This window comes from Pyrgilauda ruficollis, unplaced genomic scaffold (genome assembly GCF_017590135.1).
Source record: "Pyrgilauda ruficollis isolate IOZ18807 unplaced genomic scaffold, ASM1759013v1 scaffold7, whole genome shotgun sequence".
NCBI classification, from domain to species: Eukaryota; Metazoa; Chordata; class Aves; order Passeriformes; family Passeridae; genus Pyrgilauda; species Pyrgilauda ruficollis.
In genome coordinates this window covers 8,609,885-8,628,107 of record NW_024528821.1, presented here as the reverse complement: position 1 = coordinate 8,628,107, position 18,223 = coordinate 8,609,885, and the positions used below count along the sequence as shown (strand labels likewise).

At 42.2% G+C, this 18,223-nt stretch overlaps 2 protein-coding genes across 6 annotated transcripts in view; one reads left to right on the top strand and one right to left on the bottom strand.

Annotated features, from left to right (window-relative positions):
* The window catches only part of TENM1 (teneurin transmembrane protein 1), a 225,769-nt gene extending 221,381 nt beyond the window's left edge, over positions 1 to 4,388 (top strand). For all 4 annotated transcript variants that reach the window (XM_041485140.1, XM_041485142.1, XM_041485143.1 and 1 more), the window contains 3 exons: positions 357 to 1,577; positions 2,070 to 2,212; positions 3,630 to 4,388. In XM_041485140.1, coding sequence (XP_041341074.1) covers positions 357 to 1,577; positions 2,070 to 2,212; positions 3,630 to 4,388 — 2,123 coding nt within the window. The remainder of the gene's footprint in view (positions 1 to 356; positions 1,578 to 2,069; positions 2,213 to 3,629) is intronic.
* Positions 4,389 to 12,115: 7,727 nt separating this feature from the next.
* The window catches only part of SH2D1A (SH2 domain containing 1A), a 30,897-nt gene continuing 24,789 nt past the window's right edge, over positions 12,116 to 18,223 (bottom strand). For both annotated transcript variants that reach the window (XM_041485232.1, XM_041485233.1), the window contains 3 exons: positions 15,620 to 15,683; positions 13,139 to 13,274; positions 12,116 to 12,784 (listed from right to left, as the gene is read on the bottom strand). In XM_041485232.1, the coding sequence (XP_041341166.1) occupies positions 12,744 to 12,784; positions 13,139 to 13,274; positions 15,620 to 15,683 (241 nt within the window). In that variant the 3' untranslated portion in view covers positions 12,116 to 12,743. The remainder of the gene's footprint in view (positions 12,785 to 13,138; positions 13,275 to 15,619; positions 15,684 to 18,223) is intronic.

Sequence of the window (18,223 nt, the reverse complement as noted above, 5' to 3'; positions counted from 1 at the left end):
AGGAAGGAAATCACCATGTGAAATAAATTTATTTATTTATTCTAATAAATTCTAAATTTATTAGAATTATCTTGTAAGTAAATAGAAATCATAATTAGGAATAAAGCAGCATTCATTTAAACAAATATTAATAAAATATAAATAATTTGTAGAGCAAGCATTAATAAAGGTTTGTGAGAGAACAATCTAACATGTTCTTAGTTAATGGTATTTTCTGAGACAGCTAATGAGTAATAAGGCTAAAGGGCATACCTGAGGTCGTATCCTGTCTGTCCTACATCTGTAGGGTAAGTAAACCAGGGACATGATTCATTATTTTTCTTGTTTTTCCTCCTTCCTGTATCTGTTTTGGACAGGTCCACTTATTGGTCGTCAGATCTTCAGGTTTAGTGAAGAAGGGCTTGTAAATGCCAGATTTGACTACAGCTATAACAACTTCCGTGTCACGAGCATGCAGGCCATGATCAACGAGACACCCCTTCCCATAGATCTGTACCGTTACGTCGATGTTTCTGGCAGAACTGAACAATTTGGAAAATTCAGTGTCATTAATTATGATTTAAACCAAGTTATAACCACCACTGTGATGAAGCATACCAAAATCTTCAGTGCCAATGGTCAGGTGATTGAAGTACAGTATGAAATTCTCAAGTCTATTGCTTACTGGATGACCATCCAGTACGATAACATGGGTCGCATGGTGATCTGTGACATACGTGTGGGTGTAGATGCCAATATAACGAGGTATTTTTATGAATATGATGCTGATGGTCAGCTCCAGACTGTGTCTGTGAATGATAAAACCCAGTGGCGCTACAGCTACGACCTCAATGGCAACATCAACTTGCTGAGCCACGGGAACAGCGCGCGCCTCACTCCTCTGAGATACGACCTGAGAGATCGCATTACCAGGCTTGGGGAAATTCAATATAAAATGGACGAAGATGGTTTTCTCAGGCAAAGAGGCAATGAGATCTTTGAGTACAACTCTAATGGTTTGCTGAACAAAGCATATAACAAAGTGTCTGGCTGGACTGTGCAATACTGTTATGATGGTCTTGGAAGACGAGTTGCAAGCAAATCAAGCCTAGGACAACACTTACAGTTCTTTTATGCTGATCTCTCCAACCCAATAAGAGTTACTCACTTGTACAATCACACTAGCTCAGAAATAACATCCCTGTATTATGATCTGCAAGGTCATCTCATTGCAATGGAATTAAGCAGTGGAGAAGAATATTATGTTGCTTGTGATAACACTGGGACGCCTCTAGCTGTGTTTAGCAGTCGTGGCCAAGTCATAAAAGAAATTTTATACACCCCTTATGGAGAGATCTACCAGGACACTAATCCAGATTTCGAGGTTATCATTGGTTTTCATGGAGGACTCTATGATCCTCTTACTAAATTAGTTCATCTGGGGCAGCGGGACTACGACGTCATTGCTGGTCGGTGGACGACACCAAATCACCGTATATGGAAGCACCTGAATGCTGTCCCACAACCATTTAATCTCTACTCATTTGAAAATAATTACCCAGTTGGCAAAATCCAAGACGTTGCTAAGTATACAACAGGTAAAATAACCCGTCTCTCATGAAAATGTCTCTGACAAAAATAAAACTTCCTCTTGAACTGTGGTATGGATTCAACATTCCGGATATCTTTTGCATACAAAAAGTCTCTAATCTTAAATCTATTGAAGTAATTTCTTTAATAGATTGCATCTTACTGAGCTTGATCTGTTTTCTCTAACATTTATGGTAACCAAGAAAATAATTAATAGCTGCTTCTGTTGATTTTCTCAGTGCTAAAATTAGGGGAAGAATGGAAGCAGCTTAATTTGAATTTTTTCTATTATAAATAGATAGAAGGAACACTATTGATTTGAGTATAGCTATGCTTTGTAACCAAATAATTTCTTTGCTACAATAAATGCTGTAGCTAGTGCAGGAAACATAAATTGATGTAAAATCATTATTTCTGCATAGCTGGAATTTCTGCAGACTGCCCTCACTTTTTCTAGGATTTATGACCCTTTTTGCCAGCATCCTTTTCTTGTTTTGTAGACATTGGAAGTTGGCTAGAGCTGTTTGGTTTCCAGTTGCACAACGTGCTGCCTGGATTCCCAAAACCAGAGATAGAAGCTTTGGGGACAACATACGAACTTCTACAACTTCAAACGAAAACCCAGGAGTGGGATCCTGGAAAGGTTAGCAAACATTCCCTTCAGCTGCTTTTAATACTAAATTAAGGAGTTTTAATAGAAAATATTGGATACCAAGAAAAAAAAATGTGACTATATCTTTCAAAGTAATAGGTAAAGCAAATCGTTTAAGAATGCTAGAAACTTTATTGTTGTCAATTGTGTACTGGCATCAGAATGGAGGAGAGTTCAAGGAGAAGCTTTTAGCAACACAGTGAAGAAAATTTGCAGCTATTTATAGAGAAAATATCCAAATTTGAGGCGCAGAATACTCAAAAGGGTAAAAGTATTTGTTGTGAATATTGAAAAAAAACCACAGAAAATCTTGTGGAATTAAAAAACCAGAACAGCAGATTTTCATCTTTGTTAGCAAAGATGCCACAAGCACTGGAAAATCACTGAGGGTATAAACAGCTTTACAAGTCAGTAGCTCTGCATAATTATTGCAGGAAACAGAAATGCTGGTATGGATTTGTAAGAGGTCTGTAAATCTTAGCCTTACTCCAGGGCTTGTTTTCAGTAACAAAAAGCCAGACTGCAGCTATCAGAGTCCGGCAATCAATGTGACTGCATCAGGACCAACTGCCGATATTCTGAGCAGGCATTCACATTCTGCATATGAGCATCTGTTAACAAAGAAACATAATTTTGTAAAGATGCCTTTCCTCTACTGTAGTCAGGAAAGAGAAGCATAGAGCATTTGAGAGTTCACATTCATGTTCCCAGCCATTAAGACAGTTGCCATTCACCAAGTGCAGAAGGCTGGAGGGTCAGAGCTCATGCCAGATGTGAAGCATGTCCATGGAAAATTATCACTGAGATGTTAATCTTTTCCAAGGCACAGAAAAGATGTAGTGATAGGAATAGTGTTCAAAGACAAAGAGGGGATTGGAGTGAGGTTTCTTCTAGCTTCTACGGGGAGCAAGATCTACAGATATGATGTACTTGCCTGTTGTTCTAGTGTCTCAAGACCTTCACAACCGGCTTTCCTTAAAGAATGGGTGATAAAAGTCATTACCACAGTTCTACAGAAGATGTAATTAAACACACAGAGACTAAGTAGAGCCACAGAAAAGGGCATAGCTTTGAATTCAGGTTTCCCTGAACTGCTAACGGCTGAAAAAACAGCCATTAGAGTAACAGTTCAAGGGGGAGGAAAAATAAAAAGAACAAATATAAAAATAGCATTTGTGATAAATATGTTTGCATTTGTTTCCTAGAAATGAAGGAGTCCAAGAGACAAAAAGCCCTACCATAAGTGATTAAAAAGTCTGTGCATATGTCCAGGTTCTGTAGGTGTGCATGATACTTTCCAAACAAATTGAAGAGCCATTCTAAGAAATTAAGAGATGGGTAGCATGAGATACTATAATGAACTTCAAGGTGCCTTGCCTGCAAACTTGACTGATATTTTATTTTCTAGACTATCCTTGGTATTCAATGTGAGCTACAAAAGCAACTCCGCAACTTTATATCCTTGGACCAGCTTCCTATGACACCCAGGTATAGTGATGGCAAGTGTTCTGAAGGAGTGAAGCAACTGAGATTTGCAGCTGTTCCTTCAGTATTTGGAAAAGGCATCAAATTTGCTATAAAGGACGGTATAGTGACAGCTGACATTATTGGGGTGGCTAACGAGGACAGCCGGCGCATTGCTGCCATCCTCAACAACGCTCATTATCTGGAGAATCTGCATTTCACCATTGAGGGCCGGGACACCCATTACTTCATCAAGCTGGGCTCTTTGGAAGAAGATTTGGCCCTGATCGGCAGCACCGGAGGGCGCCGCATCCTGGAGAACGGCGTCAACGTGACGGTGTCGCAGATGACGTCGGTGATCAATGGCAGGACTAGACGCTTTGCCGACATCCAGCTCCAGCACGGCGCGCTCTGCTTCAACGTGCGCTACGGAACCACGGTGGAAGAGGAGAAGAACCATGTCCTGGAGATAGCCAGGCAGCGAGCCGTGGCTCAGGCCTGGACTAAGGAGCAGAGGCGGCTGCAGGAGGGAGAAGAAGGAATTCGGGCGTGGACAGATGGAGAGAAACAGCAGCTTTTAAGCACTGGGCGGGTACAAGGCTACGATGGATACTTTGTTTTATCTGTGGAGCAGTATCTCGAACTTTCTGACAGTGCCAATAATATTCACTTCATGAGACAGAGTGAAATAGGCAGAAGGTAACAAAGAAAATCTCTGCCTTTGCGTCACCAAAGACTGCCTGTTTTTAAACGTAAAATGGTTTATTGTATTGGTTTTTCTAGATCAGAACTCTGTATATATAAATATAGAGGAAAAAACATATCCAACTGCCTTTAAATGTGACAGAAGATGGTATTTTAATATCGTTTGTTTAACTCTTTGAGAGATGACAGTGACAATTTTTAGTTCTTGTGTGGCAGTATTCAAAAATTTCAGAAGCAGAGTCCTGCGAGCCGAGCGGCGCGACCTGCGCGCGAGGTGCCCAGGGTGACACCGCACAGCCCCACGGGGTAGGGGCGAGCGCCACCTGCTCTGCCTTCTCCTAAAGAAACACAAGTTTTTTGTTGTTGCTGATTTAATAATTCACCAGTTATTTAAATGGTTACAGAGCCTGATTCTGCAACCCTTATTTACTGGGTTTCTTTTATCCCAGTGAGATCTCCCGTAAGTTCAAGGGATTGCGTACAAAAACCAGACTGTATATGGAAACTTCGCAGCTGCTCACCAACCCCACACATGTTCCTCACAGTTAAAAGCGAAGGGATTTTCTAACCTGGGAAATCTGACTTGAGCTGGATTCAGTATGTACAAGGATGTTCCTATGGCCTTTGCTCGGCCACAGCCACCCCTCAGCCGCTCCATGCTGAACATCATACTGTGCCCACCATGCGTGCCAGGCCCCTCTCCCAGGGTTTTCCTCAGCACTGGGATAGACCAGGGCCTGGCAGCACACACAGAGCTGACAGTCTGCTTGGTGGCACTGTGATGGCCAGGCTTCAGCCAGAGATGGGGTGGCTAAAGCGGGCTTAGTGGGCACTGTATTCTTTAGGCAGCTCTCCACTGGCATGTGTGCTCCAGGCTGGGCTTTAACCCAGTGCTTTGGGGACACCCCAGCTAGGAGCCCTCACAGAGCAGTGTCAGGCTATGCCTCATCAGTCCTGTCCATAGTCACTGGGCCAGGACTTGTCTTCACACAGATGATTGGGAAGGTGCAGTGTTGTTTGGTTTAGACATCACGTTCTTTTCATCTCAGATTAATAATCCTGTTGTAGTACTCATTTTTTCGAGTCTGAAGAAGATTAGTGGGTTGGGAGTTGATGAACCTAAGTGTGGGTAGTAAATATGTTGATAAACATAGAACATTTCGGGGATGACTCTTCACTTTTCAGCTCAATATCTAGAGCACATAGAAAAGCATTATATTGCATGGACAGAAATTTTTATTTCCCAATGTAACATGCACTACTGGCACAGTTACTTCATAGCAGAGTAGGTGATCCTTCCTTCAGCTTCTCATTTTTAAAAGACCTGATTTTCAGGAGGTGGGCCGGGCACACAGGGAAGGGGGGACGGGCAAGCAGCTTTCCAGAGGGATCTAGAGTTCTTGTTATAGAGCCTGTGTATCCATAACAGTGAAGTTACTGCACATTTATTTCAGAACAAACAGTAAATATATTGAAACCATTTCTGCTCGTATTTACAGAAGCCAACAAAGTGCATTCTTTATCTTTCTGTATTTTTCCCCCCCAGCTTTCTTTTTTCCTTTGTTTTTGGGCAAGTGGAGCAGACTGTACCCAAGTTAGAGATGAGCCTGAATTGGCAGCTGAGATCTTAGCCCCTCCCTGGGGTTTGAGCTCAGCCCATTACCATCTCTTCCCAGATTCCTTTTGCTCCCCTGGGAGCCAGCGCAGCTTTGGGGGTGCAGGATCAGGCTGAGTGGGAGCCTGGCCCCTGAAATCCTCCTCTGTCCCCAGCCAGGGGGACCTGTGGACCAAAATCTGCACATACACATTGTGATCAGGCTCATCGTTAACTAATGTACAGAACAGGGAGCTGGCAACATCCAGGTTTGACAGCTCAGATTTCTGTAATTTTCCATAAAATCACAGAGAATTTGAATACCTCCACACCAGCCTAAAAATGGACCTTCATATCCTTGAGCCTCTAATACACTTTTAATCAATGGAAGAATAATTTATGAATTGTATATAGAGAGTGCATTCATAAATGTGATGATGTATTTTATCACTGATCCAAGATGTCAATATTAGAGTCTATTTTACTTATATTTTAAGCAATTATACTTTTTTGCAATTCACTAATGAGGATCATTTTCAAACTGCTTTAAATATCCATTATAAACAAATATTTGGAGCTATTAGAGTTACCTTGAACAGTGCATTTCTAGTATGTAATACATATTTAGTTAGCTTGTGCCTTTAGTTTCTTAAAGTTATATTTGTATTATATGCAGGAAATGCACTTTGTATTACCTACAGCTGTGGTTTTTAATACTGCCTTGATTACTGTTGTTCTCATGTTATGCCAAAAGGTCAAAGAGTTAAATGTGTTAAAAGTTTGTCATTGAAAGTAGATTTGGCATTTTCCCATTTCTGGGTGCAGTCTAAGGTACATTTTGAACAATATTTCTTATGAGAATATGGTTTCATTAAGAGTCACATGACATTACATGGCCCAGTTACAAAAGCAAAAAAAATGCCTTCGTCATAACAGTTTCTTACATTTAGGAAACTAAATATAAATGTTGTGTTGAGAAGACAGTGCTCAAGAAACAAGTTATTGCTGCAAGAGCAAGCATGGGAGATTGAAGTCATATCACAGCTCCACATGGGCCAGCCAGCAGTGATTTGTGAGAACTACATGAACAAATAGCTTTGGACTGTCTTGTTCATCAACAACCTCAGATGGAGGCAGGGAACATTTCAGTCTCCATTTTTTTTCCTGAGTTGTTAGAATAATTTCTCAGTGGGTTTGGGTTTTTTTTAATATAGTTCTCCTTTTTCTTTTTTTTTTTTTTTTAATTTTGTATTTTGCACTATAACCTAGAGACCCAACTGAGAAAAAAGAAAAACAATAGCATGGAAATTTTTACTGTTATTTAGATCAGATAATTTGATGGTAGCATTCTGCACTACAAACAAGGCTCTAAAAGAGTAAAATAATTAAAATAAAGTATAAAATAAATAAAAATAAAAATAATCCACTATTGCACACTATCCTGTAGCAAAGTACCTACCATGAGAAATACATGCTATATTTTTTATGACCGCCAAACAAATAGTGTGTACAAGTAACATTTCCTTTGCTTTCATATTTATTTAGCAAATCTAGAACATTTCAAAGTTATAAATATATATATAGATATCTATGTAGAACATAGCCAAATAAATATATATGAACTGGTCGATGTGCAAGTGGGTGTACACACCTTGGCTCTTTGGTCTGAGCTCTCTGGCATCCCCCAGCTGGGCACTGGGCAGAGGTGGCCTCGTGCCCTGGCCGTGCTCTGCTCCCACCCTGCACCCCCTGCCCACGGAGCCCCCAGGGCTGGGCCAGGGGCAGCAGCTCCTCCAAGGTGAGCGGTGGGCGCTGTTGGAAGCCAAGGTGCTGTTCCAAAAGGGAAAGTGTTTTAGGCAGAGGAGCTCGTGGTTCAGCCGAGCCAGGGGAGACAGGCAGTGCCCGGCGGTGTCCGTGTGTCCGGGGCGTTGGCCGGGTGCGGCTGACCCGGCGCGGTGACACCCGGGTGACACCCGGCTCAGGCTGCACCAACAGCCCCAGGGCTTTTCCCATCAAACGCTGGCTGCTATTTAACCCTCTCCTTGATACAAAACATTACCAGGTTGAAAGCACCCTGACTGCCAGAGGAATCACTTCCAGGCAGAAACTGGGAATGGTGGAGTTGGACTCGCTGTGGATTTGTCTGGGCATTTGTCACCTGCCATTATTTGTCTAAGGAAACGTGTTTGACAATTTCCAGTTTTTCCTTAGATCTCGTGGTGGACTTTAGCCTTTTAATAAATGTTAGTATATCAGATTGTGTCCTTGACAGTATTTTACTTGTATGAACCATGATAAAACATTAAAATCTTCATACTCTTCTGGCAGAAGTGTCAATAAACAAGAACGAGAAGCATAGCATACAATATATGTCAAAGTAATGTTCCTTTTTAGCTTTCTCATCAACAGTAAAAAATGTTTACAATGTATGCCAAGATCTTCACTTTCTGTCTAACACCAGTTAGAGGTTCTGATCTTACAGAAATTGTGTTATAATGGCCTCAGCCTCGTTGCTAGGAAACAATAGATCCCAATTTTTTTATTCCTGCTCTAACTCCTGTGCTGAATAGTGACTGGATACTGTACAGGTTTATGTTATATGGCTGCAGTTAAATGGTCTGATGCATTTTGCTCTGGGTTTCAGACCAGAAGCATGCATTTTCTACAAGAACATCCCAGCAACACACTGTAAATATTGAAAGTTAATATATTATGTGTCGATATTTGAAAAAGAAAGTACTTTGACTATTTCATTTTTAAAAAATAAAGGTGCAAACTTATGTCATGTGGTGTTGTCTTTGTTTACATCGCTTTACAACAGTATTTTAAATATTCTGGTCATGTCAGTAAAAGGTACTTCCATAGAGCTAAATGAGGACTTCAGCCAATATTGATTGACTCAAAAGTTGGGGGCAGAATGTTGCTTAGCAAGATTTAATTTTAATTCTGATTTACCAAAGTTCATGCTTATAACTCTGCAGGTTTCACTGCAGGTGAAATCCCAGCCAGTTGCTGTGTAAAGGTTATTATATTTTATCAAAGCAAATGTGAGAGAGAAAAAAGGTTCTGTTAAATGCCTTTGCACTCCTCATAACAGTGTGGGTGAAGTCAATGTTGCTGGCAGTGTGAGTAGCAAAGTTTAAGTATCTGCATGTTCTTTAGAGCTGCCTCAAATAGATGATGATGAATGATTCTGTGTTATCAAAAGTATGTGCCTAGGAAAATAAAACATTAAAAGCCCAGTACATGCAGCAGAGAGAAGGAGCACATGAATGGAGGGGCACAAGGAATGCATAAAGCTAAAGGAAAGGTTACATGGTGAAAAACCATGGAACAGCTGGGCTGGGTAAGAACCAAGCAGGAGGGCTGAGGCTGTGCTGGGTGGATGAGAAGGAAGCGATTCCAAAGGGGTGGGTGCACCAGTAGAAAAGGGAAGAAAGCCAGCCTGGGCTACCGTATTGATTGAGTGCTGCAGGAGGGCTGTCACAGCCATAGGGAGCAGGGGTGGGCTCAGTGGAGGCAAAGCCAGAGCTGAGGGAGCCTCAGCTGCTGCAGGGGAGAGGGCCAGAGCAGGGGCAACACGGTGAGCTCCAAAACCACTTGCAGAGCTGGGGCTGTGGCAGCGAGGGGACAGGGGTGGGAGGGCTGGCAGGGGAACAGGGCACAGCGAGGGGCTGTGCCCGGTGGGGCTGCAGCCTGAAGGAGATGGTGGGAGGGAAGCAGCAGGCGATACTGACATCATGTGGGAAGTCATACCAGCAAAACGCAGCTGCTGCTCTCTAAAAGGATCTGCAGCTCTTGACACCTAAGTCACTGTAGGAAATCAATATAATTTCCAAATTACTGTTCCCATAACCAAGCATCTACTTCTTGTCTCACAGGCACCACCAGCTTCTCTCTGTTTCCACCTTGTTTAAGCCTACAGCAATTCCAGACCCTTGGGTACCCAAAAGAAACAATACAAGCCTATGTCTTAATAATTTACACAGAAACTGAAACTACATTCTCAGCTTTAAACAGAAATGGCATCTTCTGGCCTATTTTATATATTTTTCAGAAGAACAATGCACTTCTGGAGTCAACCACAGTCAAACCAGTTATCCTCAGCTCAGTGCACCACAGAGCGGGTGAGCAGCTGCTGCTTGTGTGCTGCAGGTTTTCCACATGCAGCCTCAGCCTCAAGTCAGTAGAGGACAGTTCAATAGGAAACAGCCCCTGGGCAAAGTTCTTCCCACTGCATGCATCCCTACCACTGTGCAATCATCTGCCAGGGATGATTTCCAGGCACACCTGTTCCTGCTCCCAGGAGAGGCCAGGTGAAAGAGGGATTTAGATGCAGCACTTGGAAAGCAGAAGAGCTCCCTGGGAAGGCTGGGGCTGCACACACACACTGCCAGCACCCAGCAGCTCAGCAGGCTTTGGGGAAGAGTGGTTTGCAAAGCTGGAGAGGAACTGCCAGGGACCAGATGCTGCAGGCTCACAGCAGGCTGGGAAACCTTTAAGGCAGGGAGGAGCTTTTAAGGCAGGGAAAGCTTCAACAGGCACAAGTGACAGCAAACCAGCCAGTGCATTTGCTGAGTTATGTAATGATAAAAAAACCAGTCTTTAAATATTTTACTAAAGAGAAAATCATGCTGGATCTGCCACTGTATGGCACTGTATTAAGGTAAGACTAATTTCAACCAACAAGCACACTTACAAAAAAGGCACAGAGCAACACATGTACATGCAGTGTAAAATATGATGGGACAGTTCACCGTAGATGAAATTTGGCCTTCAATTAGACAGAAACTGGTAATGAACTGAAAATGCCTCAACCACAACTTTGCAACATTGTTGCCCACTAGTCCCTGTTAAGATGGGGCTGTTAATTTATTGCACTTACTCCTATTGCTGGTTTACAAGAAACTTGAGCTTCATAGAAAATCTATTCTTGCTTCCACTGTCTCACTCATACACTCAGAGGGGGTAAAAAGGTAAACCTTCTAGCCTTATCGAATGTTACTTGGAGCATCCACCTTGCTGAATCATGGACTTGCAGCCCACTTAGTTCTGTCATTGTTCACATCCAACTTGCCTTTATTTAGGTGAAAACAAGGAAGGTGTGGGGCCTCTTGCTGTGCCACCCAGCTGCACGTGGCAATGTCTGGTGAAATTCAGTCAATTATGTTCTCCCTGAGTGTCTAGCCTGGCATTTCTGGAAAAAGCCTCTTTGTTATTTAGGTGAAAACAAGGAAGGTGTGGGGCCTCTTGCTGTGCCACCAAGCTGCAGGTGGCAATGTCTGGTGAAATTCAATTATGTTCTCCCTAAGTCTCTAGCCTGTCATTTCTGGAAAAAGCCTCTTTCTCTCTTAGGAAATATTTTTATCCTTCCAAGATCTGCAGAAGAGACAAGTATAGGCATAAAACATTACCAGAGCAACCCAAAGGTGCCTATACAATGTTTAAGGGTTGTTTTTCTGTAATTTCATATATTTTTGTAGTCCGTTTGTAATTGCTGTTAGTCTTCTGCTTTGGAAGGGAGCATGTGAGACTCACATTCTTTTTGTGGTCAGGACTACAAAATGTTTATGTTTGTTGAAGCATGGGCACTGGTGGCACAAACCAGCCATCTGGACCAGATGCATCCCCTGTGCACACAACAAGGGTAGGCCCTAGCTGGGGTCCCTCCCAAAGCCGAGAGAAACACACAAACCTACCTGGCAAAAACTCAGTAGAGGTAGTCTGGACTGTGGACAGCAGTGCAACACAGTCCTGTCTCCTCAAAGACAGCCCTATCTCCTCAAACAAGAGGGCCATAGGACACCCAATCTCTTCAAAAATGTTTCCTACTGTCTGCCAGTCCATTAGCATAGTGCCGTCACACTTGTTCCACCCCAAGTGCAAAAGCCACATCCTCTGAGTTCTCCAGTAGCCTCATCCTAACCCTGCACAGCTGACTAGACCTCTAGAATCAAAACTTCCCTCCAGAAACCCAGCAGCAGCATGGAAACACACAGAGAGGAAAAGAAAAGCTGTCATGCAAAAATAATTTATTTTTTTAACTTGTATGCAGGGATGGCTTGTTTCGAGTACAGGGAACACCTAAATCAAAAAACAAGGCTTTCCACTTCATTGGGTGTTTCTTGGTTACTCTGTGCATTAGTTATGCTCTTGGTCATTGGTGAAAACTACAGATTTTGTTAGAGGGCAGAGCAACTGCTTTGGTGGGAAATCAGTTAGGGGGGATCCTCATGGTATCACCTCTGGAATATCTTTAGGAACTGTATGAATGATAAACACACAGCCCATCCAAGGCAAGGACACTTTAATGTAAACAATTCTCCTAAGGTCACAAAAGGGGACATGCCCAATTCTGTATAAATGCCAACCAGAACAAAGCAAAGCATGATCCAAAGTTAAGCAATGTAAAACTAATAACTAATTATTAATTAAGAACTGATCTTGAAGGGAAAAATATTTTTACTTGACAGTACAAAGAGGAAAAAAAAGACATAAAATATTTAGCAGTTCATGCTTTTTTATTCTCTCTTGGGAAAAACCAAAACAAAACCAAAAAATATCCCACCCTAAGTTCAAAGTACTCTGAAATCTAAAGTCTACATCTTGAGCAATAAATTCTATGAAATACACATTTCTGCAAATGTTACAGGAAAACTCACAGAGTTGTATTTACTATCATATAAACCATTCTGTTTTAAAGCATAGATTAGAGGAGATGCTGGAAGATGTGGTTACGTCACACTTGGGGAGACATCCTCATGATGGCTGCAGGTGGAAGTCATAGCCTTCATTCCTCCCTAAGGGAAATAATCACAAATATTTGAACAGATGAACACTGTAAGAAAATGGACAGTCCAGAAGGCTCATACCTCCATGAGCGAGGGTGGTGGTGAGGGAAGGCAGCCATTGCTGCCCTAGCACTCAGGAATATATATTCAAAATCCATTTTCTTATCATATTGACAGGCCCTGTCTGTAATGAGCACCTGAGTGACAGCATTTCAAATTACATGATAGCCAAGTTAGGGCACATTTTTGGCAATGTCACTCTGCTGGCTAGTTCAGGTCAAATACACAAGTCTAAGACTTTATCCCTGCCACCATGGAGGGCTCTGCTCAGCTGCAGCCAAGGTTTCCTCCCCCCACCAGTACCTGGGGAGTAGTTGGCTTTCACGTGGTTGACAACTGGGTTCTGCAGGGGTGTTACAATGCCTTGGTTGGGTTTCTGGAAGGCCGAAATGAGGTTGTGCACTTTCCGAAAGAGCCTCCGGTGGACCCCAGGCGCTGTCTGCAAAGCCAGAGAGGGAGAGGTGAGAAGGGGTGCTGGGTACCCTTGTCCTCAGACAGGACACAGGCCTTGTCCTCAGAAATGCACACAGCTCCCAGGGCAGGAGCCAGCCATGGATGTGAACCTCCTGATGTGGCAGTTCCAGGTGAGTCAATGAACCGCACTGCTCTCTGCTTTCCCCAGGGCATCCCAGCCTTCCTACACTGAGCAGTTCCCAGCAGCATGGTGATAGAAAGGTGGAAGAGGCACAAATTCTTAATCACTACAAGAAAAACCCACACTAATTACCCACACTCACCTGCCACACTAATTAGGCAGACTTACATGTGACCCTTTGCTATTTCTGACTCTGACTTATTGCAGCCAGTGATTTAACACCCTTACCAATAACTTTCTAGCCTGTATCAGTAAGATAGTTTCATCCTAGAAACACCAGTGAGAAAATCTAGAGTAACCTGGGCTTATACCACAGAGAAGGAGTCCTTACACCACTAAATTCCAGCAAGGACACAGCCTCTTTGCAAACCATTCTTGGAGCATTCAGTGCTGGCTTATGTGTTCATTGAGTATTCCTGCCTACTTCTTGCACAAAGACAGCAGCCAAATGTTACTATTTTACTAAAAGTGAGAATCTATCTATCTCTCTACATTAGCAACTTTTCAAACAGTATTAAATGAAATTATGTGTGCTTTTAATCAAAAATCCAATGCTTGTGTTACATTCTTCAGGGCATAATAACTCCTCTTCACCAAAGTCAAGGGAGGACAAGCATGGGTCCTGCCAGCATAGTCCCACTCAAGGGACACTGCTCTCACCCAGCAGCTGTGAGCTAAATCCAACCTCCCTGCCACCAGCTGGAGTCTTCACACTGGCTGAGATTTCAGCAGCACTGTTTTAAATTCCCTGCCTCATCCTTGAAAGGTGGGTGTGACCTGAGCTTGCTCAGAGATTAACCAGCCACAGGGAAGAAAGCAGAAGCAGGAAAGGACCAGCTGCCTCTGGAGTCTGTTTTGGCCTTGGAGGCACACTTGGTGAGGATTTGGACCTAGGCTGCTGCATCTAACAGCTGAAGCCAGCATGATCTTAGCAACATTTATTTAAACGTTTCTGTTCCTTAAGGGAAGGGTTGGTATCATGGATCTGTAGCTAGGACCTTCTCCTGGAGAGGATGTACAGCAAAGCCTGGACCTTCAGCACACCTATGGTGTGAAATTCAGGTAAGGTTTGCCTAAAATACAGCCAGGGAAAGCCCAAAAACCACACACAGAGTGCCAGTGGAGGTAAAGGCCAGACATTGTAGCAGGTCTGTGTAGCACCAGAAGAACCTCACTGCAGATGCTGATGTCATCTGAGGCTAAAGGAGGCTGCAGCCTCAGTCAGGGAATTACCCTCCACAGGGGGGAGTCCCTGGAGTCCTGGAAGCCTTCCACAGATGCCAGTGCTTACCCTGGCATGATGGGTGCACTGCACCCTCACCCTGTCCTGAAAAACTTGTGTCTTGGGCACTACAAATCCTAAACATCAACCTCCTGACGTCTTATAGAAAGAATTACTGGGCACTATTCCCAAGGGTCACATGGATAATTATCCACTCCACAGTAATGTCAGTCATTTCCACCCCCTGATCTCTTCAGAGTAACCCCAAGAATCAGTTTTGTGTTCCAAAGTAATTTCTAATACAGTAATGGCCAAGGAATTATGCCTGTCTAGAAATGATATAATATTTGAAATAAATGTTCATTAACATACAAACAGAAAGCTAATTATGAATTAATACAGAGAGTACATCCAAAGCAAAAAGAATCATAAAATAGATGGAGATTAACATCCCAATTTCATCAACCTAAATGTTGTCTGTATTACAAGTAATGTTTTTCTGCACCCAAATTACCAGTCCCTTGTCAGATGGGTGAAAATATATTTCATATCAGGTTTTGGCTATATTTTGCACTAATGATTAATTAATCTGGATTAATGAATTAAAACACTGTACACTGAAAATTATTTATTTAGTATTCTGACAATGATGGTACATAGGATAGAAGGAAACAGATTGCGCTTGTCAAATTATAAAACCACAATATTTTTGCCATTTAAAATGATGCAAAATGATGCACTCTTGCATTATTCAACAGCTGAAATGAAACAGGGAATTAATTTATGAGTTCTAGACTGTCAGAAGTGGCACCAAGACATCTTACTGATGGATGCACTCTAGATCGATTACCATCAATGAAAATCAGACTAGGCAGAAACATGAATACTTTGAATATATTTCATTAAATCTATAATCTATATCAAACAGGATGTAGAAATTTTCAGAAGGGAAAGGAGAAGTACACACCTCAGCACTCCAGGATCCAGTTTCTGTCTGGGACACTCTGTAGGTATAAACATAACCCTGATGCCTGTGGGGGGAAAAAAACAAACAAACAAACAAACAAAAACAAAACCAAAAACAAACAGGTATTTATGATTCATTTTTCCTGATAGTTTTCACATTTTCATAAGAACTACACTGTTAAGTGAAAGTTAGCTCATCTGCTAACTCTCCTTAAAAAAAAAATTCACCTCTAAAGGCTCTAGGTAGCTAAGAAACCCACTGGCTAGATGCAGTGTTAAACCTACTGAGTTGTTTTTGGGATGAGAGGGATTGGTCTGACCCGGATCTAGTTTAGCAGTATTCAGTTATTCTAGGTTAAATGGCATTGCTTTTATTCCTTCCTCAGCATTTTTATTTCTTTTTTTCAGTGACATCCTTTCACTGACACACACCAGAAATAGTATGCCTGCAAAAAAAGAAGGTGTATTATTGCCAGGTAGCATTACTGTTCTGTGACTCATTTAAATGCAGATATTAACAGAAGCAATGTCATTAGTGTAATTTATTTGGAAAGCTATACCCACAAAAAGGAGTTAAATCAATTACTCTTTGCTTTGCCCATACGTTCCCAACTTTCAAATACTGATAAAAGAGACATATGAGTCTGAAATCTTCCTCCTTTGAAAATCAGAGTCTTTGGGGAATAAGGAGCCACGGACTAATAACACAAGGCACAACTCGTGCCAAAGTCACTCTTGCTTCTCTCATGAACCTAACTCAGTGAATGATTTACATGGTAGATTGCTACACTAATATCCAAAAATTTAACTCAGAATCAATTAATAGAAGCTCCATGGGTACAACATTAGTTTAGATGGTATCAGGTAAGAACGACTGTACTGAGTTCAAGCAGCATTTGGATTGTGCTCTCAGGCACATGGTGTGATTCTTGGGGAGTCCTATGCTGTGCCAGGAGTTGGACTCAATGATCCCACTGGGTCCCTTCTAACAGCATATCATGTGGTTCTATGCTTCTATTTCACACTACATAGATTTACATGAATACACAGCAGGATTTTAAGGACCATTCCCTATCTGACCATCAATTCTTATTCTTAAGAAAGCAGAAATATACTGTATTTCTTTCCACTTATGCACGGCATTATAGCAGTTACTACAAAGTATGAGAAACCATCAATGACACAGACATCATATGATTGCAATTACTTATGATCTGTGTCATGGCTCCCAGAAAAATTCCTGTTTAAAAGTCATTACAGCAACCTTTGCAAAGTGGTGGCTGGTATAATTTGCCCTAGAAGGAAGTTGTTAAGAGCTGGCACTCTGCTACAACCCAGCAAAGTGGGAGCAAAATGCCTGTGGTGATTTGTGAGCTCTGCTCCCACCACTTGACTCCCACTGTGATTAGACACAGAGGTGAATGACACAAAGCCAGTCCCTCCCATCTGGGCTGCTGCAGGGACAAGCTCCCTGTGCACAGCTGAGACACTGCCCTTCTCTCAAGTACGGGAATGTGCGTGATACTGCCCCATAATCCCACCACAGCTTCATCCACCTCTTCATGTCTACCAAGAGTGCCTTTTCCCCAGACTTTCTGTATGCCACCAGACAGACATGAAAAGCAGCTGGCCACGCTCACTTCATAGAAACCCAAGGAGGAAAACAGCCATCATTGGTTTTCCCCCTTTTTTTCCCCAGCTAACTGCAGTCCATCAGGGATTTGGACCTTGGGAAGAGATGTGAACAACCTGTTGTGGCTGCAGGAGGAGGAAAGAATGTGGAACTGCTTTCCTGTCCATGCCATAGCACCATGCTCAGTGGTGTTTGAAGTCACAACTTCAAACAACTTTTATCCCAGTTGGAAAAAAGCACATTCCTCTAAGCCAGTAGATTATGTATGTTCTTGTTCAGAGAATCCAGTGTCTCCCTTTAGGGCCCTCAGACAGTCTTGTACCATCTCTTAAAAACTGAGAGCTGTGCCTGTGTCATCAGCTTTTTATAACATTATGTTCATGTGAATCTTTTTTTTTTAAATCACAAGAAGCTTTGCTGTACCTAAATATGTAGAACACCAGCCAACCCATGGTTACTGAAATGAGGATTTTACAAGCCATAATGTACTGGGAAATACCAGAGAGGTCCTGGCGTTTTGTTCCATCTCTTTGAAGTGGGTATTTAACCTTTTTCACAGTGATTTTTTTTCAAGTCTCAAATCCACCAGTATGATTCTACACACCTAAAACTCATTCTCTTGCCTTCTATTTTCAATAGTACACTGTGCATAAGGATATGAGCAACCTGGTCTAGTGGGTGGCATCCCTGCCCATGTCAGGGCAAGTTGGAACTGGATGATTAGATGAACTAAAGACTGTTTAAAGTCCCTTCCAATCCAAGCCATTTTATGATTCTATGATTCTACTACCCTTGCTTGATTCTTGGTTTTCCCAAAAGAAATTTTTCCCAATTGCTTCAGTCCCTTTAAAATCTGATTTTTCTATAAATAGCATGGTTGTCCAGAAAGCCACTATTTGTTGTTTCTTTCATTGTCTTCTCTACACAAGAGTTTGCATGAGTTGAAGAGGTTGAGGGGCTGTGGTGCTGTTC